General features: G+C 32.0%; 1 protein-coding gene and 2 pseudogenes across 1 annotated transcript; all 3 read right to left on the reverse strand.

The window, feature by feature from the left end:
- Positions 1 to 477: 477 nt before the first annotated feature.
- Positions 478 to 3184, reverse strand: LOC117933292 (annotated as a pseudogene).
- Positions 2972 to 4675, reverse strand: LOC117933293 (annotated as a pseudogene).
- A 4469-nt stretch (positions 4676 to 9144) lies between these two features.
- Positions 9145 to 12650, reverse strand: LOC117932915 (40S ribosomal protein S13-like). The gene is made up of 5 exons (XM_034854236.1): positions 12534 to 12650; positions 12357 to 12429; positions 11949 to 12087; positions 11217 to 11403; positions 9145 to 9434 (listed from the first exon to the last, which is right to left on the reverse strand). The coding sequence occupies exons 1-5, from the start codon at positions 12554 to 12556 to the stop codon at positions 9401 to 9403; spliced, it is 456 nt and encodes a 151-aa protein (XP_034710127.1). The 5' UTR covers positions 12557 to 12650; the 3' UTR covers positions 9145 to 9400.
- Between the last annotated feature and the right edge of the window lie 8431 nt (positions 12651 to 21081).

Genomic DNA, 21081 nt, shown 5'->3' on the forward strand with positions numbered 1-21081 from the left:
ATCTCTACTTTTATTTGAATCACATTTATTCTCATTTTACAACACATTAAAATTAATTAATTAATTAAATTTTATTTTTATTAAAAAAAAAAAAAAAAAAAGCTTGAGGAGACAAAATTAGTACATATATAGCATCTAGCATATTTGAAATTTAAGGGTAACTTAGTCTTGTGGTGCATGGTCTCCTTTGCAAGTGGGAGAACCTGGTTCAAGCCTCACCGTTGCTTTCCCTTCACTTTTGTGCCCTACTTTGCTTTACTTTCTCTTCACTTAAAATTTTAAAGCTAACTGATAAGTTTGTCAATAATGTTAATTACATTCAAAAACACTTACATAATAAAACTGAAATTTTAAATTTTAAAGTTGACCAATAAGTTTAGCAATAATGTTGACTACATTCAAGAACCCATATACACTAAGATCGAAATCTTATCCATTTGTAGATAGAGCTTCATGCATAACTTCTATACCAAGGCCTTACCTATCAACAATAGATTGATTGAAATTGAAAACATTTAGGTAGATTGATTGAAAGCGAAAACATTTCGGTACTTGAAAGTTATAGTGCCAATACTTAAAGTTGAGGCCTAAATACCTACTGTATGCTACTTAAAACCATTATTTATGTTGTGAAATTCATAGTGTTGATACGTCAAGCAAAGGCCTAGATACCTACTACAGGCCAATTGAAACCATTTAGGTTGAAAGCACTAAATACCTACTATAGACCCAAATACATACTACAAGCCAATTAAAATCATTTAGGTTGAAAGTCTTAGGTAGTGTTTGTTTTATGGATGAATAAAAAAATAAAAAATATTTGATTTTTTCTATTTAATTCAAAGTAACTTATTGATATCAACTAATATAACTAAATTGAACTTATTAATAACAAGTTTATTTTACTTATATTGGTTGATATTAATAGGTTATTTTCAGCTAAATAGAAAAAACAAAATATTTTGACCTTTTTATTTAATTAAAAAAAAAACATCTTGTGTTGTACCTAAAGCAAACTAGATACCTACTACAAGCCAATTAAAACTATTGAGGTTGAAAGTCATAATACTAATACCTAAAGCAATCAACCAAATAACTACTACATGCTAATTGAAACCATTTAGGTTGAAAGTCATAGTATTGATGCCTAAAGTAGTGAACTAGATACCTACTATAGTCCAAGTAGCTAGCTAGGAAGAAATGTAAAAAATGTGAATTATTGAAACTAGCATATTGGAAACCAATCGGCCAGAATAACCATAATCAACCACAATAATATAAGTTTCTTCCTCTTGACCAAATATTTAACCTTCATTAGGATATTCATTTTTTGTGGTTACCCTATCAAACTAAAGGTTACCAAGGAACCATGCATAACATTAAATGGGGAACCTCCGAATATACCAAGTACAATGAACATGTGGAATGAGTGCATAAGGATGTTGCATTTTGCTTAGAATACAATCATGAAGTTAAAAGTGTCACTGATTACTGGAGGCAAACCATTAAAAAAATTTCTTTAACCAATTGGGCAGATTAAGAAAATAACAGTAGTAGATGCAACAAGAAATGAATATGTAACAACGTTCTAAGGGTGCATACCTAGACAGAAACTAAGCTTCCACTCACGACCCATGTAACAAGCTATACCAAGTAAAAAGTGTAGAACAATTAGCTCATAAAGACCACCATTGTATAACCATATTAGGTAAAAGTGAAAACCTATAGCTATAGAAGTACAAATAATGGCACCCGAGTTAATATTGTTTCCATAAAGTAGAGATCTAAAAACAAGTTTAAGAACACCATGAATATCTACTAGAGAGGTATGTAGGCGATAATAAATACAAAAGTTGTTGTCAATAAGGTTGAGATTATCAAAACACCAAACCATCCAATGTAGAGACGATTTTCAATTATGGTTATTTAATTACAAAACTGATCCTTGGGCTTTTGTTTTTACTTTGCATCTTTCTAATACTACAATCATGGTAAAATCTTGGTTTATTTAATCATCGGGGACTCCCAAGGACACTAATTATCTAAAAATAGGAATAGATAATTGAAGACTTGTTATTAAATAATATAACATGACTTATATACCTATATCAACCAATATCAACATCTACTCCTTACATAATTAGAGTTTATCTCTTTCTTCTATACATGCTTCACCAATGCCAAAACTCCCTAAATAGAGCTCCCTCTTATCAAAGCATTTGAGATTGAAGAAAGTTCAAGTCTACATTCTAGCACATAGATAGCCATACCCTTTTAAGGAGGTTTCTATAGAAAAGTTGGAGAAATATCTATAAAATAAGAAAGGGTTAAATAAAAAAGTAAGATAAGTCAAGAATTAGATATGAAACTTTCACTCATTTCCAGATAGTGCTTCACTAATAAGTAGGATTTCAACAAAAGTCAATATTCATAAGGGAGCTTACAAACCAACTTTCATTAAGTTGTCCAATTATTTATTTAGGGCTTTCAAAGATTTAGATCAAAGGTTTATGGTTATTTTACAAGGGATAAGCCTTTTTTATTTTGATCGAATATTTAAGGGTAGGTTGAAGCCAAGGTAAGAGACAAAAAAGTGTGCCAATCCAATAGAGCATGCATCGAAGCCAGGCAATAAAGGGTGCTTCCTTTTTCTAAGTTTTGGATATATCTTTGGTCACTTTCTTTGTGCAAGTAGTCTGATTTTGCTTCAAGCACAGAGCCTCACAAGTCAAGTAAGAAAGAAGTTTGCAAATTCCATTGCCAGTTGCTTCAGAATAAGTGTGTTCCATTGGTATGGTAAGAGTACAACCTCAATCCTGCTTGTCAGAATGGAATGGAAAATTAAATATTGCACATATGTCATTTTGATATTTTTATCCAAAAAGTGTTTGATGTAAAATAGGAATTAAAAAATAATTAAAGGTTAGATTATATTTTTTGTTCTTAAAAAAGAAAGTTCATTATTCTCCATTTAAATTTTCAGTGGTCCCTTAAAATTCAGGAAGTGATACTAAGTTACAACACACAAGGCATGAGTACTTGAAGACTTAGGTCCCCAAATCTCTCATAAATAATATTGAAAGATCATGTTTCCTACCTAGTGAGTAAGATCATATCTTTCCACTTCTCAGTAAAAATATATAACCCCCACCACCTCCAAATGGGGGATCATGATCATGGCCATTGTCAATTGTCTTCATTCTCAGAGAGGATTGGATACTCACCTATGCAATCGGCCCATGGGCCCTTCTTGGACTCCTCAACCATGGGCCTCATGCACTCCCAGACAAAACTGACGCACTTAGGCCCACTTCCCATCCCAAGTTGCCACACTTTGTCGCCTTTCTTCACTCTCTCCTTGGCCTCCATATAAGCTAATACATACCAGGAGGAAGATGAAGATTGGTTCCCAAACCTTCGCAAGGTCATCAGAGAAGCCTCCGTGTCTCTTTCACCAAGCTTCAACCCTTTTCCTATATCTATAATCAATGACCTCCCTGAAGCTGGCAGAACAAAATGCTGTATCACTCTCCTAAAATCCGGCACGTAAACCTCTGCAGATTTTTGGATATATCTCTTCCGGAATCTGGATGCTCTATACCTGAATTTCTCCAATAACGGCAAGATAGCTGAGCCGAGGACAGTGATATTTGAACGAACAGTTTCTGAAACTACTTGCACTATGTCGTGGCTGAATGTAACCCCAAGGGCTCCATTTGAGTCCTCTTCGCGAACTGTTGAAAGATAAGCCTTGTCGTCAAATGCTCTCTGTATTCTCACCGTGTGAAGCAGCCGATACTTGGATGTTTTTTTCATTTCTTCCCTATTTGTAAGCAAGATTGCTGCACCTCCCATACGAAAGATACAATTGCTGAGCAACTTAGACTTATCGTTTCCAGCGTACCACCCAGCCGATGTGATCTCCGTGCTAAGAACAATGGCGTAAGAATTCTTGTGAACTTTCAATAGATTTTGAGCCAAATGGACGCCAAGAATTCCAGCACTGCACCCCATGCCAGAGAGATTAAAGCTCTTAATATCATCTCTCATGGAGTATTTGTTGATGATAATGGAGGAGAGGGAAGGAGACGAGCAAAGACTACTACAGTTAACGATAAGTATATCGATATCTTGAGGGGAGAGTTTAGTCTTGGACAGAAGATCTTCCATTACAGGGAACAGTATCATGTGGACTTCTTTGATAGATTCTTGGAGATGGGTAATGGGTGGAATGTAATATAAAGCTGGAGAGAGATGAGTCTGTTCACCTTGTCCCGAAGATTTGAGGAGTTTGGCCATGAAACCTATGCTTTTGCTGTCAAATGATTCAATCATGGAGGCATGTTCAAGGAATAATGAAAAAGGAACTCTGCAACAGTTTGGTGGTTTGAAACATGAGAAGTCTACAATGTAGATATAAGGCTTTGAGAGGAGAGGCTTGACAATGAAGAACAGAAAGAAACAAGCGAGTGAGAAGAGCTGGAAGATGGGATCCCATTTCTGTATAACGGAAAGAACTTCAATCGACAATCGAGATTACAAGCAGAAGAGCAGAAACTCTTGCTAGCTCCAAAAGCGTAGAGTGGAGATGCTTCGAGAGGAGAGTGGAAAGCAAGGTGATGGCGATGATAACTTTGGGAAGAGGGTCATGGATGGATCTTGTAAGAGGTCCCATTGGAGAGAGAGAGGTGGTGGTGGTTTTCGATGTCGCTTAGATGATGAAAACTTTATACTGCATGAGTCCCAATATATTGAGAGAATCAATGCGTAGGGTGTAAATGAGGCTCTGCAGGGTGTCCGGATTTAGCAGATGGCAGGTGTGTGACACATTACCAAGCAGTAACTGCAGAGACGACTTATATGGTAGACCAGCATGTGCATCTAGATCTCAAATAATTTCGTGGGAGACCACCCAATAAATTTGGGGAGAATTACCCTTAGGGTAGGCTGGGAAACATATGATCGGTGGGTATATTTAATAATTCTTCCTAATGAGAGATAAAATTATGATAATTCTTTCACAGACCTTATTTTATTTAAATGTCAAAAGTATCCTTAATAAATGAAAAGCAACGGAAAAAAAAAAAAAAATCTTCTTTAACTCAGTTGCAACTTGTGTATTAAAGAAGGAAAAAAAAAAAAGAGGAAAAAAAAAAAACTCCAGCACTTTAGGTTATGATCTAAAACCGTCTTCACAAAGCTTGTATTTTTGTGTGAATGTAACAAAAAATCCATTAAAAGTAAGATTTTAAAAAAAAAAAATAAAAAAGGTCGGTTTATGCAAATAAATAAATAATTTAAAATTTGAATTGAAGGAACCAACTATTAATAATTTTAACAATGTAGATCTAAAATATTAGATCTGAAATATTTAAGGACGTTTTGAGAAAGAAATTACATTTTTTGGTATAAAATGTTATTTAATTTTTATTTTTTTTGAATTTTTTATATTATTTTGGTCATATTGAAGATGTGTTTTTATTTTTAATTTATTTTTCGGGTGGGTTGTTTGATATAATTATTATTGATTTCCATTGAAAAGGTTTGCACTTTAGTTTTGTTGTTGAGACTTGTTTGACATGGCAGAAGAAAAAATTTTCTCAGTTGTTTCATACTTGTTTGGAACCACTTTGTTTGAGTATTTATAAACATATTTGGGTTTTCATTGAAAACTGAAAATTATAATCAATTGAGATATATTTTATATAATAAAGAATAATATTTGTTGTCTATTAAACATGTAAATGCCAAAAAAACCCACAACTACCCAATTTCATAAGAAATTTGAAATTTTTAAAATTTTACCTTATCATAATGTTATTGTATTTATATTGTAATTATAGTGTATTTTTATTATACATTTATATTTTTATATAAAAAATTAATTTTATAGATTTTTTTTTATTCATCAACAACTTTATGTATTGAAATTTAGTTAGTATATTTTTATTGTCTTTTTATAATTTTGGTTTGCAAGGATGCTTTATGATATAAATACAACATGATAGCCTTTTGTCATTTTGGTATATTATAATATATTGTAATGTTAATATTTTTTTCATTGTAACTATATTATATTTGTATTATACTCATACTTTATAATTGTCAGGAAATAAGAATTATCAAATCTACCCTCGATAACTTTTTTTCCCAACCTACCATTAAGGTAATTCTCCATTCATGAATAGCTCCATATCAAGAGAGAAATTAATGGAGGCGTGCGTGGGTTTCCGTAAAACTACAGTGTGGCTTGCAAGTGGAGGGTGGGTGAGCGAGGGATCCTTGTCTAGTATAGGCAAGTTGGATGAAGGTGGCTGACTGCCAAGTGGTAACCAACTATAAAAATGTAATTATAAAAATGTGTGATCTCGATTTTAACAATATCGAAGATTATATTTTATGAACATATTAAGAAAATAATAAAAAATTAATAGAAAATATCGAAGAAATTGAGAAAATTTTCAATAAATAATAATACATATATTCAGGTTATTTTGTTGAAAAATAATAATATGTGAATAATGTAATTTATTCTATTTAATAATAATATAAAAATGAAAACAATCTTAATATTAAAATAATAATCTATCGGGACAATTATCTTTTGGATCCAGTTGAGTCCAGAAATTAAGATTTGGTTTATAAAAATTGTATAATTGATGGGGAGGATATAAAATATGAAAATACCAATATACCCTTCAAAATTATTTTCTATCATAATGTTTGAGAAACTTTTTTATCTTAAATTTTTTTTATAATTATTTTGAAAATTTATTTTTAGATAATTTAAAATATATATATATTATAAAAATATATCATTTAAAAAAATAAATTTGACATATTTTTAGTTATTTTTTATATACATAATTTTAAAAATATATTTTTTCTAAGATGTTTGATTTTTAAATAATAATAATTTATTTTTATTTTTTTTGGAAAATGGTGTATTATTTTTCAAATCACTAAATTATATTAAATTTTATTGAGGTTTGCAAAAGGAATAAAATTTAAATTAATGTTTTTCTACTCTTTTTTTTTATAGTCATTTTTAGAAAAATAAAAATTTCATATCATTCTTCTCCATTTTTACACTTCCTCTAGGTTTTGAATTTAAATAGTGAACTTATATGGACCAAAACTTAATTTTTGAGCCCAACTAGGTCCAAAACACAATTATCCCTAATCTATCTAGCATTTAAAATATAAAATATATGATAATTAACTTGTGTATATTTTTATGTTTTACCAAATCAAGTATCTCTTATGTTGTAAATTTAATGAGTCAATTTATGCATCAATCTCATCATTTACATCTTATAGCAATTAAATATGATTCTCTATTTACTTTGAACTTTTAAATGGTATATTTTACATGGTCAAATTACCTTTTACTCTCAAGCTTACTACTATGCTAATTGGGCAAGGTGCCTTGACTCTCGATGATCCACAACAAGTTGGTATATGTATCTTGGTGATGCTCTTGTTTCATGGAAATGCAAATGAAACAAGAGAAGGTTTCCAAATCTTCTATAGAAGCACAATATAAAGTGTTGTCATCTACTTGTTTTGAAATTGTTTAGCTTTATCAACTAATCTACGACTTGTATTTCCCTCCTCGACCAAATCCTACACCTCTATATGTTGATAACTTGAGCGCCATTCAAATTAATGCAAATCCTATTCTTCATGATCGAATTGTATCTCCCTCAACCAAATCCCACACCTTTATATGTTGATAACTCGAGCACCATTCAAATTAATGCAAATTCTATTCTTCATGATCGAACCAAACACAAAGGTGGATTGTCACAGTATGTCACTACATCTGAGATGCATTAGTTGATCATATCATCACACTACCTCATGTGCCCACAAAGTTTCAAATTGTTGATATCTTTATGAAGTCCTTCACCAAGATATGAAATCAATTCTTAGTTGACAAATTAATGTGTGTCGATTCACTAGCATTATTTTGAGTGAGGGTGTCAAAGCCAACCTCCTAACAAGTTGTTTAGCATGGCATTAGCAATTTTACTATACTAGATTCTTTGACTAATTTCATGATTTTAGGAATTTGCTTTTATATCTTAATTGTAAATACCCCATCTTTAGGATTGTAATTTTAAACTTTCCTCATAAAATTTCTTCTTAATATAAGAAGGTTCTATCTATAAGGAATAGATATATCATTCCAAGTCTCTAGGGGTTTAACAACTCATTGAATGAACTACCCTACACTATTAGACTAGCATTCTAACTTAAAAGATCTCCCTCATTCATTCCAACCACTTTCCTACAACAAGATTCCAATCCTTCTAACAAGCAAGACAAACCCACCTCGTCGAATCTAATCCAATTAGAAATAACCCTTCCCTTGTCCACAATTCTACCCCACAAACATCCCTTGACCCACCTTAACATCAACTTCAAAAGACTTCAAATCCCTCATAAACTAGCTCTTCCCTCCTTTTGTCGTCCCTTCCATCCTCTAAATATAGGATTGAGATCCTAAGACAACCCCTTTTAAACAGTAATAATAGCCTAATAGTAAAGAAAATAATAAAATGTTGGTTATACCACCATTTTTACTACATTACTAGGAAGAACATTGCAATTGAATGTCCATAAATTTCTATATTTAATAAATGAAGACTACTTTTCATTATATTTCATTCTCTCTTGGAATGTGAACAAATGGTAACAACTATGATAACAAAAGTTAATATAATACATCTAAGAAAATAATTCAACAATGCAACTACAAATATGAGTGATTGTACAAAGAAGGCTTGCTTTATGCTATAGCACTTTTCTCAATAGCATTAATCAATTAGTGCTTAGATATATATACTAAAGAAATGTTTTTAATAGCTCTTAAACTCGAGGAATGAATCATCCAAATTATAATTCTACCAAGCTTACAGAACTTAATGTCAAATCTCGTAAAAGATTCAACTCACCCCCACCAAATACCATTTAGTTTTTAGATGAGATCACCAAAATTCAATCCAAAATTTGGCAACAATCATGAGTTACAAGACCATAGATTGAGGTAAGGATCCAAATGATAGCTCCTAATTAATTAATTGCCAAACATAAGTGTATCTCCAAGGCAAGTAGCAACATATTATAGCTCAAATCAGATGATCACTAACTCCCAAGCATAAATAAATAGGAAACCATGAAAAACAAATGAGCATGTTCTCTTTTTTATCTTCCCCATCTTGGCAGTAACATAGAACAAAAAATATTTTGCTAGTCAAGAAAATATTACAAGGTCTCTTAGTTCAGACAAATCTTTCTAAAACAAGAGCAGACAATCTTAAGCTCATTCAATGATTAACATTGTATCCGTAACTTCCTCAGATTGTACCAAAACTTTTTTAGCACAATACCTAGCCTAAGCCACGAGAGTGCTGGCAGTGGTAGACTCGCTGCAATAATTAGAATTTGAGTTAGTAAATATAATCATAGAAAGGTTATCAAGAAAACAGTTGCAGAAGGTAGTTGTCATAAAAAGAAAACATAGATAACAAGAACTGATAGCTTGATGAACATGTGACAAGATTATCCATGAAACTACTAGAAACAACACCTCATTACAACCTCAGGAACTGCAATGAATTGAAGGACACAGCCTGTTCCTATCTCACAGTCCACCCATGCCTTCATTGAGCTCTAAGGAAAATAGACGTTCAAAACCAGCACATTATAGGTTCCAAGGAAAAAAAATTCTACTCTGATAGAAAAGCCTTTATCCAAAGGGCAATCTTCTTTTGCTGGAAACTTGTCCCATCAAACTCTAATCCCCATTCAAACTGTAGTGAGACTGTAAAAATTATACTGGAGTCATGCCCAATTCCAGATCAGCATGTGATTGAATAGAATGGGTTCTCATCGAGGAAACCTTAAAGGGTTTTATCCCACAAGCCTTCCCTCAGCTCCTGGATCTTGGGCATCATATAAGGGATGGTAATCTAATGGCAGACAAGAGCAAGGTAAGAGCCATCCAAGAGTGGAATCTGCCTACAAGGGAACAAGCTTCCTAGAAGGGGATGGAATACAAAGTAAATTAAAAATAAAGGGAAAGTGAAACACCTTCTAAAATGTCTGGAAAGCAGAGATTATACTCAGCAAATTGTGGCAAAAAATCTCAGAAATGCTTTTGGAACAACAGAAAAACATGTTTCAAAAACTGACCCATAAAAATTTCTTATAAATCTTGCAATTGCCCCAAAAGTGTCCATTCTTCCAACCTCTGTGACCTTTTGAGGTTTAACCTATTTGTTTCTCTAAACTTTCTAACCAGTTTTCCTATTTAATTCCTAAATAGCCTCCTCGGCTAAAAGGTTAACCATGTTTCTTTGGGGCTGCAGATCCCACTTCTTCATCTGACACCCCTTTCCGTTCACTTTTCAGTCAAGTCACTAAGTTGCAAATACGTGTCTACCGATTGCTAAAAGAACAAGTGCATGTACAGAATGCATGAAAACAGAAGAAAATATACAACACAAGATAGAGGACCCGGACAATAATAGAAGACAAAAAAGGGAAGCAATGCCAAGAGGTTAGATAAAAACACCAAGCTGTCAAAAGAGTTTTACAAGCAGTTTTCCAAGTGTTCACAAGCTGTGTAGGAATTAAAAACCAACAGTATCTAGAATCCAGAAAGAATGACATAATGTGGTATAAAATTTACACACAAAAATGATAATATCAAGCAGTACTGCATTACAAGTCCCAAAGACATGTTTATTTGCAAAGCTTCAGTTCCAAGTGTTGTAGATTCTTGAGAGAGTAAGAATTCTGGCATTGTAATCAGGGTTTAAAAGGATAAATGAAATAATGTGGCACCCCAAAGAGGGCACAATCTTAAAATTACACAAAAAGAACAAACACTCAACTTTCATATCCTAATAAAATTATTTAGCAGCTAATAATGATACAGAGCCACCATAATGCAAAAGATTTTGAGACACTATTATTATGCCTTAAACAAAACAAACCATTAGTTATTACTACATGGCATCATATTCAAACAAAAATCTTCAAAGAATAAGTACTTTTATTTTCCATCATCTAAGTCACCTACATTTTCAACAAAAAAAAAGAAACTGCTTGTCCACAGAAGTAGAACGGCAAACCCATCAAAGAAAAGCTAAAACATTAAATGCAACCAATTAGCACAATATGGGAAATATGATGATCAAGCTTACTATTTCCAGACTGGAGGAAGCTTCTTTGTTCTCTTGTAGTAGCGAGCAAGTCGGTGAATCCTGCTCTCCACAAGAATCAATCGGAACTTTGAGTCTTTGTCCTTCCTATTCCTCTCCAGATGCTTTCGAATGGCAACAGCCTTCTTAATAAGATGGTACAAATCCTCAGGAATTTCAGGAGCAAGACCTAAACACAACAAAATCAACACCATAACCAACTTAAAAAAACGGAAATCTTCGAATTGGTTGCTGAGAAAAAAAGTGGATAGAACATAAAATCTCCAACCAAACCCATCCTAATAAGACCATTTGGCTTAATTAAGATATTTTTCAGCACTTCTTAAGAAACAAGATACAAACATTTGAAACTCTTCTTTTTATGTTCTTCCAGCATGCCTGCTTGGCAGGGAAATGAAAACACCTTTCTTAAAAAGATTCATAGTAGGGCAAGATATGAAACTTGCCGATTTTTAAGCCAATTTAAGTTTAAGAACCAGCATTTTCCAAACCCTAACAAATGGCACTACCCGTCTTCAGGAAATCATAACATTTTCTACCGCAATTTCATTTTCTCCATTTGTGGAAACATAAAACACTTCTCATTGTTGGTATAAACAAACACAAATGATGAAAACTATAATGCATAAACCTTTAATTTCTCCTAGTCTCCTATGCTCCCATGAGAAACCAGACAGAGAACAAAAAAAAATCACTAAAAGGCTTATTCTTTACCATGACCCTTGAGAACGCGCAAGATCTTGCTTCCAGTAACGCTTTTGACCTGAGCAATGCCGTGAGAATCACGAAGAATAACACCAATCTGCGATGGTGTCAGCCCTTTCTTTGCAAACTTGCAAATGTTATCCTCAACCTGAAACCCCACACCGAAACAATCAACGAAACACAACACCCAAATGATCTAAAATTCCAAACTCGTTTGATTGTTAAGAAAATGCAGGAAAATAAAATTCAAACTATGAAAAACTAAATCCCCGAGAACCCATTATAATGCACTTGTCGAAACACATTTTCCGCTATCATAAAAAGGAAAGAAAAAAAAAACTATAAGATTTGATTTCTTCTATTGTCCTATTATCTATGGAACCAAACAGAGAAACGGATTGAAGATTTAAGACTAACATCTTGGGAGGAGATCTTGAGCCAAGTAGGCGGTGTTCTCTTGTAAGGAAGAGCAGACGAAGAAATGCCCTTACTGAAATCAAGGAATCAGACATAGAAAAAATGGATCAGATATTTAGAAGGAGACAGGAAGAGATAAAGAAAAAGACAGAGAAAATGAGTGATAAAGAGAGTAACCCTCGACTGTGCATACGACCCATGACGTCGACGTAGAAGAAGAGGGAGGTGCGGCTGTGGCTGTGGCTGTGGCTGTGGCTGCTTGCTCTTTCTCTGCTGCCTGAAACCCTAACTCCTTTCAATTAGGTTGCTGCTGTTTCTAGGGTTTTATACTCACCGAGAGGGGCCGCCATTAACCTACTCTCCCTGGATATTGCCCTACAGGGTTGCAACTTGGGCCGGTGCATAATACCCGAATCCGAACCCATTCCTTTCGGGCTTAGCCAACTCATTTTGTAAAATGGATTAAAATTCACAACAAAACAGGGATTCCGACTTAAATTTGGGTCCGGTTTGGGTGGGTTGACTTTAGAGAGTTTGAGCATATAATTTAAAAATGATTTTTTAACTTTAAAAATAAAAATATTATTTTTAAAAATTTATTAACTTGTTTGATAATATTTTCTATCCTAGTTTTTTAAAAAATCATTTTTAAATTAAAGAATAAAAAATTATTTTCTAATATTTTTTAAAAACAAAAATATTTCACAAGATATTTTTAGAAACACTTTAAGAAAACAAAAAAAAAAATTGTTTGAATAATTTTTTTTTTTTAAATTATTTTTCTATTTTGGTTTTGTAAAATATCCATAAGTTTTATTTATAAAATATTAGTTAAATTTAATTCGACTCCTATTAAACGTAAAAAAAATGGATTTTTAATTATAAATAAATTGAAAATAAAAAACTTTTAAAAAATATAAATATCCATATTATAATAAAATCATCAAACATATTTTAAAAAATGTTACTATTTTAATATATATATATATTATAAATTAGAAGACCTAATAAAGAATTTAAAGTATTAAATGTCATTTGATTTGGTCCCATTTGATTTAAAATTATTTATCTACTAAAAAAATTTAGAAAGTATAATGGTATTGTGGACCCCGCATTTCGGTTCATGCGTTTTCCACTCGATGGCGAGCTCGATTTTTATTTGAAAAATTGATTTATATTGATTAAAAAAAATGAACTTGGAGTCGCTACTTATTTTTATTTTATTTTTAAAAAGGGAAACAAAATAAGAAAGAAAACCCTAAGCATGACTCCTTATTTTGGAAAATGTGGTCTGTGAAAAACCGGATCGGGCTCAGGGGTCAGGTTACTTATTAGGAAGGTACGGTAAAGACCGTAGCACCCCTCTAAGTCTCTAAAATCGGGTCTCTACTAATAAAATGAAGCTGACGTGGCAATCAATAAGAAAATCAATAGATACTCAAATCGATCATGCACATATGAGAATCAAGACACTCAATAAAGAACGATCGAAGTGGGAGCGGGGCATACCTTGACATCAAACAATCAATGCGCTATCAAGAGAGCGGGTTAGTGCACAATTAAGAAATAATCTCATGTATGTCATAGAGCGGAATACATCAATAATGTATGACCATCGAATCAATCAATCATAAAATCACATATGTCGGACTCCCACCAAAACCCATTTATTTTGCATGAATTAATATAACAGATTCCATTATTCCGGAATTATGAAAAATTCATTCATGCCTATTAAAATCAAGAGGAGCAGAAGATTGTTTCAAAACCATAGTGGAATTAAAACTATTTGAGAGAAAATGGGATTTTTGAAATTTATTTAAAAAATTGGAGTCTCGAAGATTATTTGAAAATTTGAGTTTTAGAGATTATTTGAAAATCGGATTTTTAGAAATTAAATGTAAGAATGAGAATTTTAGAAATTAAATTTAAAAGAAATTGGAATTTTGAAAATTATCTGAGAGTTTGAGATTTTAAAAAATTAAATTACGAAAATTGGGACCTTGGAAATTAAATTTTAAAAGAAATCATAATTGGAGGTCATTTGGGAAGCAGAAACTATGGAAATTGAATTATAAAAATTGGAAATCTTGGAAATCATTTGAAGGCGGATTTTTAGAAATAAACGAATAAAATAATAATAATCATGATAATAATAATAAGTAACGGAATAAATGCGAGAATTGGCATATTGGAAATTGAAATTTAAGTTCAAAGATTGGAAAATTGGAATTTCAAGTAACTAAAATTGGAAATTAGAATTTTGAAAAATTATTTAAAGACGGAATTTTAAATAAATGAATAAGTGAATAAATAAATGAATGGAATAATAATAATGATGAAATAATAATGATTAGATAAATAATTGCAGAAGTTAGGATTTCGGAAATTGGAAATTGAACTTAGAGATTGTAAATTTAAAGAATTATTTAGGGATGAAATTTTAAATAAATGAACAAATGAATAAATAAATGAATAGAATAACAAAAATAATAATGATAGGATACATAATTACGAAGATGAGAATTTTGGAAATTGGAAATCGAATTTAGAGATTGGAAATTTGAAGAATTATTTAGAGATGGAATTTTAAATAAATGAATGAAACAATAATAACAACGAAATAATAAAGATTAAGTAAATAATTACGAAAAATAGAATTTTAGATATCAAAAATCGAATTTGGAGATTGGAAGTTTGAAGAATTATTCAGGGATGGAATTTTAAATAAATAAATGAGTGAATGGAATAGTGATAATAACGAAAAGAATGATGGTTGGATAAATAATTGCAAATTTGGAATTTTAAGAAATTAAATTTAGAGATTGAAAATTGGGAGAATTATTAAAAAAAAATGAAATTAGAATTTTAAATAAATGAATAAGTGAATAAATAAATGGATGGAATAGTGATAATAACGAAAATAATAATGCTTAGATAACTAATTGCGAAAATTGGAATTGTAGATTTAGAAATTCGAAGAATTATTTAGGGATGGAAATTTTTAAAAAATAAACAAATAAAATAATACTAATAATAATGAAAATAGCGACGATTAAATAAATAAATATGGAAAATTGGGATTTTGGAAATTGGGAGATGAAATTTAGGGCCTAAAAAATTTTAAAGATGAAAGAAAAAAAATGTGAACTTGAGTTATTTAGAAGCCTTTCAATAATCAATTTTTAAAGTTTGTGGGCTTTGAAGATGGGCCAAGGAGGATGACCATGCAAAGTGGGGCATTTGGATATGGGTCCAACCAACATTCATTTTCGTAGGCCTTGAGGACCCTGGTAGCCATTGCCCAACTTTGGCCCAATAAACATTCATTTTCATTGGCCTTTGATATATGTACACCAAGATTTAAGGATGCCCAGTTTGGTTAAGGTGCCATTCACATGGGTCTTCCATATTCATCACAACAGCTTCCAGAAAACCCAAGAAACCCGCGGCATGAACCAACTCCGAAAGCATGGTATTGGGTATAGAGATGGAGAGAAGGTCAGGGCTTGGTGATGGGCATGGGTGGTAATATAGAGAGAGAAAAGGTGGTGAGAAAGATGTTTGACGGGTATGAGAGGGTTTAGAGAGGATTGATGACATATATGGGTGTGGAAGATGTGCATGGGTAAAGAACGGGTATGGGGATTAACATGGCCATGCAAAAGTGAAGGGAATGAATTGGAAATGTCCATGGACACGGGACTAGGAAGGGTGGTGAGAAAACGGGTATGGAGAGTGGAGGGTTAGAGAGAGAAAATGTGGTGATGGGCATGTGGTGTGGTGTAGAGAGAGAAAAGGTGGTGAGGAAGAAAATGAGAGAGTTGGGTATTGAAGGTGAGAGATGGACGGGTGAGGAATGAGTGGTGAGTGAAAATGTCCATGGGGGGTGGCCATGCATGTTGGATAGGGTATGTGAGCATGGAAGGTTTGCATGGATATGAGGGCTAGGGTATACAAACGTGGAGAGTTTGCATGGGTATGAGGGTGGTGATGTGCATGGGTAAGTATGGAGGTTTGAAAGGATGGGTATGTGTTGATGAATGGCAACCATGGGGGTGGCCATGCATGCATGATTCCCATGCATGTAGGTGGGTGGCTTTGGGATTCCTATGGAGATGAGCATGGCATGGGTATGGTGGGCAGCCGGGTATGCAAGGTTCCATGCATGTATGAGTGAGGAGTGAACACATGAAGGTGGCGAGCTCGTGCGGGATAGGATGAGGGGTGATGAGGGAAACATGGGTTCAGTGGGTATGAAATATGGACATGGTGGGCTTGGGAGGTGCATGTGGTGATAAAGAGAGGAAATATAGTGAGGGGAATAGAAAATGGGTGACATGGGTATGCATGGATGAGGGTTTAGAAAGAACAAAGGTGGTGGGCATGGTTTCGGGTATGGTGATGGGAATGTGTCCATGGGGGTGGCCATGCATGCATGTAGGTAGGAAATGGGTAGTGAGAGAAAATGGGTATGGAGGATACAATTATGTGGGGGGATTATGGGTATGATAGTAGAAATGGAATGAGGAGGGGTGACTGTGATAGTCGGTAAAGGAGATATAGAGAGAAATGATGGATGAAAGGATGGGCTTAATGAATATCATGAAGTGAGATGGATTTTGGATGGAAGAGTTTGTGAAGGTTTGTCTAGTCATGCACGGCCATGTATAGGTGAGAGGAGATATTTTTAGTGGGTATGGGAACAATGGATTTGCATGAAGGACGTATGAAGAGTAGGATGAGAGAGCAAGTCATCATCAGAGGTTAAATTTAAGCCAGCCTCTTTTCCCTTTTGACACACTGTGCTTTGCCACCACATTCTTCCCAATTATTACTTAACGACAATATGAGCCTGATTTTATGCTCCCTTGCTTCACTCAAAATAAAATCCCAGGCCTTGAACACCTCTTCATCATAAACAGAAGGAAAATTCTACAGTACCACTTCGGTACCTACCCAAAAAACAATCTTGACCATTGGATGAAAATGGTTCAATCTGGACCGTCCAATTGGTTTATGTATTTTAAAAAAATTTAAAAATATATAAAAAAATAAAAGCAAGTTGCCGGTCACCTGCTTTCCCGCTTCTATCTTGCTTAATCTTGTCTAAAGACAAAAATTTATCTGATGGGTATTATACTTGACGCCTATTTTCGGAGAGGTGAGCTATTAGTTTGATGGGCATTACAACTTTCCCGGATTTTAGAGAGTTAAGCTTTAGGAATTTGAGGGTGTGGAGATGGAATTTTCGGGTGAAATGAATATTTACAGAGAGAGTGAGCTGAGTAGGGATTTTGAAGGAGAAATCAGAGAGAGGAGAAATCAGCAAGAAAAGAACTCCCCTGCAAGCAACTCTACCTACTCTCCCAGAACAGGTACTTCACTCATCTTATGTTATATGGTAGTGATTGAAATGTCAAAAATTTCCGGCAATATTTCTGAGAAAGACTATATTTTTACCGAGTTTTTGGAAAATTTCCCGATATTTCTACCAGTTCAAGCCACACACAAACATGATATTTTTGACCGATTCAAAATATCGGTAAAATTTTGGTATTTTTACTGATTTTTTTTGGGAAATTTCCCTATATTTCCTACCGGTCCAGGCCGCGCACAAGAATACAAAATCTGTCCAATTTTTTTTAAAAAAACAAAAGATACTATTTGGTAATCTGGTCATGATTTGCAGGCAAAGGTTGTGTTTTTTCAACCTGGCTAAAAAATCGTGGATTTTAGGGTTCATGAAATTTAAATTGAATGACACAAAAGCAAAAAGACCCCTCAAATAGATCCAAAATGGGGGATGGATTTTGTTGAGAATCAAATGGTATTGAAAACAAAAATGATAACATGATTAGATTAGTACCTGCGAGGATTGAGAGTGGCTGGAGTTGGAGCCTTTTTAGGCATTCTTGGTCTGGAGGCTTTTTAGGGATTCTCGGTCTGGAGTGAGAAGAGGCCTTCTGACGCCCAGCCCGAGTGCGAGAGATAGTTAAATAGGGCATTTTAGGAATTTATCTTTGTATATAATAATTAATAATTATCCATTTATATTTTGATTAAATCATTACCATTAGTAATTATCCATTTATATTTTGTTTAAATCATTACCATTAGTAATTATCCATTTACATTTTGATTAAATCTTTACCATTGAACTTTCGAATTTTATTACTGATATTTTATGAATTAAAATTAATTTGATAAGATAAATTATTAATAATTTTAAATTATTTAAATACATTAATGTTAATAGAAAAATTGTTATCACATATTTTTAATAAAATTTTAGAAATTAAATATCAAATAAAATATTATATAAATAATTTTTATTTTTCATTTAAAATATAATAAAATTCTAGACTTTTGAGTGTTAGAAATAATAATACAACATGGATTTGAACCTAAATCTCAAATAAAATATTTTATATAAATTGAACTTTCGAATTTATTACCGATATTTTATGAATTAAAATTAATTTGATAAGATAAATTATTAATAATTTTAATTATTTAAATACATAATGTTAATAAAAAAATGTTATACATATTTTTAATAAAATTTTAGAAATTAAATATCAAATAAATATTTTATATAAATTAATTTTATTTTTCATTTAAAATATAATAAAATTCTAGATTTTTGAGTGTTAGAATAATAATGCAACATGGATCTGAACCTAAATCTCAAATAAAATATTTTATATAAATTAATTTTATTTTTCATTTAAAATGTAATAAAATTCTAAACTTTTGAACCTTTTAGTGTTAGAAATAATAATGCAACATGGATTTGAACCTAAATCTCAAATAAAATATTTTATATAAATTAATTTTATTTTTCATTTAAAATGTAATAAAATTTTAGACTTTTGAACCTTTTAGTGTTAGAAATAATAATGCAACATGGATTCGAACCTAAATCTCAAATAAAGTACCTTGATATGATATAAAATACCATTTATTAGTGTTATATTGTTTATTTGAAATTATGAATGTTGACTTGTGCATAAAATAATAATAAAAATTTGAGGGACAATAAAAGACATTTTGTTTTTATAATTGTGTGTTTCTAATTAAAATTTCATTTGTTCAAATATTTAATTAAGTATGAGTATATGTTACTCATTAAAATTAATTAAATTCTTTGGTCAGGTGCAAAATGGTACGATTGAGGAGAACTAGGAAAGTACTAAGGTATGGACCTTCGGCCGTTTGATACAATCTTGAACTACAAGGAGACCCTAGCCATTCTACAAAATGAACATGTGGATCATGTGGCTAATATGTTCAAAACGTTTCGAAGAGAATATATCTTAGAGTCAAACCATAAAATGCATATTCTACAAATGTCATTAACAGAACCTGAGAAAAAAGTTCTTAAAAATATATGGGAATCCATTCAAGAAGGGCCTCATGGTTTCACAAATAGGTCTTTTGATGACCTAGTAGCTATTTTCAGGAACACTGGGAAACATGCTTCGTGAAGAATGCCATCAGACGAAACAATGCTTTCTATTTCTCCTAACTTGAGAAATGCAAGATTTTCAAATTCTAGTAGTGCATAAAATCTTAGAGGGTTATGGTTATCTGAAAACAACTTCTAGAGTTATAGAAGACACTGTGTATAATCCTAACATTGTTTCTTTTGAGTTTCAATGGAGAAGATTAGTTTTCCTTCTATTTATTACATTTTTTTTTTTATGTTTTGTACATAACATGTAAATAATTTGATATCCAGACATGACATGTATATTTATCTTGTTGATGTGGCATCTCTCACAAAAAAATTCTTTAGCTCGCATAACGTTGTTAAGTTGTATGCAAGATGATCTTATGATTGAGTATGAGGTATATCAAACTTCTCATGAAATGTGGGAAGCGTTAAAAGAAAAGTATGGTGGACTTTCAGCTACGAAGCTTAGAGGACTTGTAATGAAATTTGGAAATTACAAAATGCGACTAAACCATACAATGAAACAAGATCCTAAGGAGATGAAAAGAATAATAAAAGAGCTTAAAACATTTGGACATTATTATATTTAAAAAATTATAAATTAATTGATATAATTTTAAAAAATGCCTTTTTGCTATGCTATGTAAAAAATATAAGATAAATAAAAAAAGATTTAAAGTAAATAAATTATTTTTATTTGATAATTTAAATTTATTTTAATTAGTTTACTCATATCTAATGATTAATATTTTTAAAAAAACTCATTTTGTTACAATATTTTCAAACTCATTGTTTGTCAATTCAAAACTTAATTCTTATCGGTATGCTCACTATGTTGCAGCTACACAGTTGCTTAATATAAGAGGAGTTTATCTTATTTTGAGTAGTCTTACTCATCTTGACTTAGAAAGCCAATATGAAGATTTTATATTTGTCACTTAATATTTGAATATAGTACATAGTTTTAAATTAGTTGTAAATTACATTCATAATGTGTGTTTTTTAAACAGGAGCAAACAATCATTTGAGGAGAATGATCCCCCTTCAAACCCAAAACTTCCTATGGGTTCATGGCTTTATTATTTGTAAGAATATATATACATATATAGTTAATTCATTTTGGATATTTATTCATATGTTGAAAATATAATCATTTTTATGTGATGTTTTTTGCAGTCAAGAACAAGTACTCGCAAGAAAAAAAGATAACAAGGAATTGATAATAAATCATGATGTAAGAAAAGAAATGAATATTTGCATAATATG

Source organism: Vitis riparia, chromosome 16 (genome assembly GCF_004353265.1).
Source record: "Vitis riparia cultivar Riparia Gloire de Montpellier isolate 1030 chromosome 16, EGFV_Vit.rip_1.0, whole genome shotgun sequence".
Taxonomy (NCBI): Eukaryota; Viridiplantae; Streptophyta; class Magnoliopsida; order Vitales; family Vitaceae; genus Vitis; species Vitis riparia.